This window comes from Oryza glaberrima, chromosome 9, assembly GCF_000147395.1.
Source record: "Oryza glaberrima chromosome 9, OglaRS2, whole genome shotgun sequence".
In the NCBI taxonomy this organism is placed as follows: domain Eukaryota; kingdom Viridiplantae; phylum Streptophyta; class Magnoliopsida; order Poales; family Poaceae; genus Oryza; species Oryza glaberrima.
In genome coordinates this window covers 16658031-16662513 of record NC_068334.1, presented here as the reverse complement: position 1 = coordinate 16662513, position 4483 = coordinate 16658031, and the positions used below count along the sequence as shown (strand labels likewise).

The 4483-nt window shown below is 51.7% G+C and overlaps 1 protein-coding gene across 1 annotated transcript; it reads left to right on the top strand.

The window, feature by feature from the left end:
* Positions 1 to 799: 799 nt before the first annotated feature.
* Positions 800 to 2439, top strand: LOC127783948 (zinc-finger homeodomain protein 1). Its single transcript, XM_052311101.1, has one exon. The coding sequence runs from the start codon at positions 1310 to 1312 to the stop codon at positions 2147 to 2149; it is 840 nt and encodes a 279-aa protein (XP_052167061.1). The 5' UTR covers positions 800 to 1309; the 3' UTR covers positions 2150 to 2439.
* Positions 2440 to 4483: the final 2044 nt, after the last annotated feature.

Sequence of the window (4483 nt, the reverse complement as noted above, 5' to 3'; positions counted from 1 at the left end):
AACGTATCCAGCCGATTCATGCATACTATATAGAAATGTACGGCGCGTGGCTGTAACAGTTTCCCGTTGTTACTGTGGAGAATTTTGTTTGCATGCAGGCCTGGTTGTTGTTTTTTTGCTTTCGTCAACTAGGCCCTGAAAATGATGCCTTCCACGATTCGATGTTAACGTTGCTGGCATTACTCCAGCTGAAATTAAAGTAGCTGATTATTGACTTTGATGCATCGCTCCAGCTGAAATGTAAACTACAGAAACATGCATGGAGGGCGTGATTTACATCCCTTGAAAGCAGCTGGCTAGGACATTACTACGTACAGCACAGTACGTTGAACATCTGAATGTTTTTTTTAGGGGAAAAAATGATTTGGTACAGTACTAGTATCAGATACGACAACTGTTAATAAAGATCAGTTTGGTCAGCTTTGTAGTTTGCGGTACCTTGAACAAATTGAATTCAATGTGGTGCAATGTACTTTGCATGCGTCACACGCCCTTGTCAAGAAGAACCCAGTTCCTAACTATACTCCGTAAGTTTGGACATAGACATATTCAAGTTCATAGTTAACTAAAAATCGATTTGTTTTGTAAGAAACATGGGAAACACTCGTTTTACTTCAAGTATATATGTATTTGACCAAAATTATCTTTGTGAAAAAATGCGTGCCACACATTGATTCGAGTAAAAGGCGAAAAAAAAAAAGAAAGACCAAATGTCACGATCAAATATTCTAAACCGCAATTTAAAAGGCGTTGGAGCCAAACCACTTGAAAAGAGAAGAGCGTAGAGAAAGGGACAGCAAAGACATGAACGCGCGCTCGCGGCGAAGCAAAAGCACATACTCCACAACACGATACATGGTTCAGAGACAAGCTCTAGCGCATTTCAGCTTGACTCTTGAGGGAAGCGGTGAACAGAGGAGGAGAAATGGAGAAAGCGAGTTTGCTATCTAGAGAGAGATACTGTAGATAGAGAGAGAGAGAGAGAGAGAGAGAGCGAGAGAAACAAAGTTACATCGTCACCTAGGCGCTGCTGCTTGCTGCAGCCAGCAGCGGCTTGCCTGGCTGCCGCTGCTAGCTAGCGGCGCGTCAAAACTGGCAGCCAGATGGTGTCCACACTCTGCTGCATCTCTTATCCCTTCATCTCGGTCTTAACCTCGCTAAAGCTTCTCTTAGCCTCCTTCCATGCTCAGCAACACACACAAACCAAAGACTAGACAAAGCAGCTAGGACAGTAAAGCTAAGTGTTTTCCTAGCTAGGTAGCTAGCTAGCTAGACAAGCTTGCCGGCCGGCCGGCCGGCGACGGCGACCATGGACTTCGATGACCATGACGACGGCGACGAGGAGATGCCGCCGATGCCGGTGAGCTCGAGCTACGAGACTCCGCCGCAGCATGGCCTTGCCGGCGGTGGGATGGCGCCCAAGCCTCCTGGTGAGATTGGCAGCCGTGTGAAGGGCCCCAGCTGCGGTGGCGGCAGGTACCGCGAGTGCCTCAAGAACCACGCGGTTGGCATCGGCGGCCACGCCGTGGACGGCTGCGGCGAGTTCATGGCGGCCGGCGAGGAGGGCACCATCGACGCGCTCCGCTGCGCCGCGTGCAACTGCCACCGCAACTTCCACCGGAAGGAGTCCGAGTCGCTCGCCGGCGAGGGCTCGCCCTTCTCCCCGGCCGCCGTCGTCCCCTACGGCGCCACGCCGCACCACCAGTTCTCCCCGTACTACCGCACCCCTGCCGGTTACCTCCACCACCACCAGCACCACATGGCCGCGGCAGCGGCGGCCGCCGCCGCCGCAGCCGGCGGCCACCCGCAGCGGCCCCTCGCGCTCCCGTCCACCTCCCACAGCGGCCGCGACGACGGCGACGACCTGTCCGGGATGGTGGGGCCCATGTCGGCGGTGGGGCCGCTCAGCGGCATGTCCCTCGGCGCCGGCCCGTCCGGCTCCGGCTCCGGCAAGAAGCGGTTCCGCACCAAGTTCACCCAGGAGCAGAAGGACAAGATGCTGGCGTTCGCCGAGCGCGTCGGGTGGCGCATCCAGAAGCACGACGAGGCCGCCGTGCAGCAGTTCTGCGACGAGGTCGGCGTCAAGCGCCACGTGCTCAAGGTGTGGATGCACAACAACAAGCACACCCTGGGCAAGAAGCTGCCATGACCGGGAGCAAATGCATTTGATCTCATCGTCGGCATGCATGACCAAGTTGTGGGACGACGCATGCATCCATGTCCATCCCAAGCTAGCTGAGCTGATCGACCGGCCGTGGCTTAGCCACCCGGACCCCGGTATGGTAGGTACCTGAACCTTATTTATTTAGAGTTGGAATTAATTAATTGGTGGCTTAGGTTAATCTGTAGCAAGAGAGACTGAGAGAGCATTCGTTCTCGGCTCTAGTAGGTGGTTCTTTCTTCTTTTCATTTTAACTGTTGCTCGTGCTGTTTAATTCCTATGCATGGCTTGGCCATTTGCCGATTTGGTTCTTCTTGGGAATGTACCTGATGTTTCAAGTGATCGATCAGCGCAGGTGAGGAATTGTGTCTGGGGATTGGGGCTAGCTAGAGTAGCTGCATGGATTCAGTGTATGTGCTCTTATATTTTTTGTGGTTGGGACCTGCGCGCTGGGATAATTTTACCCATGGGTCGGGCCATTCGTCTAGGTTTGCTAGTAGCAATAGTTTGTTGGCTACTACGGAGTACTGCCACTCCTAAAAAAGATAGGCCACTGTTGCATTCCTTCTCTCCCAACTTGTCTTCTTCTTCATCATCTTTTCATTTACCACATTTCCGAACTCGTTCCCGGACGCTTGTGGTAATATGTTCTCCATCAGGGCATGAGTTTATTAACTGTGCTCGATCGGATTAATGCTAGCTGCCTAACAACTTCCAAATCTCGAAACAACCATGACGTTTTACCAATTACTACTACTGCTTTGATCGGTGTTCAGTTTGATGCTTGCACTGGCCAGGTCTACTCCATGACGTGATCCTTTGTTGTTTTCTTCCCATTTTTTTCGCTCCTTTTTGATCTTGCATTAATGCGCGCAACCGTTTGCTCCATCTCTATACCGCATTAACTCCTCCCCCATTCCGCGAGCATTGTCCATCCATCCGTCCAGGTTTCATTTTCTTGACACGCAGCAAGCTAAGGGTGTGACGAACTGGCGACAGTTTCAGTAGTATTTCAGAGATATACACTCTCTGATGATGCTCTGTGCACCCAGCGCATGCAGCGCCACTGCCGTCTCGTCTCTTCTCTCGCTCCCTGCCACTAGAGCTTTACGCTTTAATTTACTCTCCCCGTCTTGGCCAAATGCTACATGGATGCGGTTGTTGCATTTATTACGGCGAGCCATGGACCGCGGACAAATTTAAGACGAGTCCCTCGGTCGATTTTCACATCGTTGTATTGGATACTTGCCCCGCAGTGCACACTGCGAAGAGAAGATGAGGCAGCCATGCCGGTGGCTATGCGTAGCCAGAGAAATTAACGGGAGCAGCAGCGACGGAACAGCACCGCAGCAGGTCACCGAAAAATACAGTGACTTTTCCGGGTTTCCCCCGTTTCTCTCGCCGTCTCTTCCTCCTCGTGATGTACTATACTAGGAGCTAGTAGTGGTTGGCTTCATCGCTTGCAGGCTTGGAGAAATGGAAGCTGGCCGGCCGGCCGGGCCGGCGTCTCGTGGATGCCTGACTGTACGGCCGGACCGGCCGGAGACATGTCCATGCCATGATGCAGATCAAAGAGGCAGCTAGGCTATAGCATGTTGTGCATCTACTAGGATTATAGGCTAGGCGTGGCCACTGGGAGGTGGCAGGGGCAGGTAGTAGCAGAATCTGATTGAAGGTTGCAAAGTTTTGTTCTCAAACACAGAAACTGCCCAGGCTGGCCACTGGCACTCTGGCAGGTGGGCCCGGCTAGCCCAGGTGCTGACCTGGTGCCATGGAAGTATGCAGTGGTGTGGTGCCTACAGAGAAAAGAGAACGCAACAACATATACTCAGCTATGGTCATTTGGACGCCTGGTCCAAGTTGCTGCCCAAGTGCGTGCATGCATGCCCAGGCGGTGTGTGGTTTCACTGCCTACTCGGTAGTGTGCACATTGGAGACGGCATTTATGAACACAAAACACCTGTGGTCCCTTGAACACTTTGGTTTAGGAAAATCAAATATGTCACTGTTTTTTCAGATGAAGAGGTTGGTTTGCATTCTGAATCCCATGCTACAGTACTGCATCGTCAATATATTGCCACGCTGCTTTGCCCTGTATACCACCAACACGGCAACAAGCCGAATCCGGACCATGTACCCTTTCCGTTTTGGGACAGGTAGGGATAGCTTTTTCTTGGCTATTGTTTTCATCCCTACTGTTTAGTACGAGTAGATTTCTTTGTTTTGTAATACGGTTGCTTGGTTGTTTAGAACTCCAGCAGAAGTCTTTATCTGCTATCAGCATGACAAATCATGCAGATGATCATGCACAATCAGCAAGCT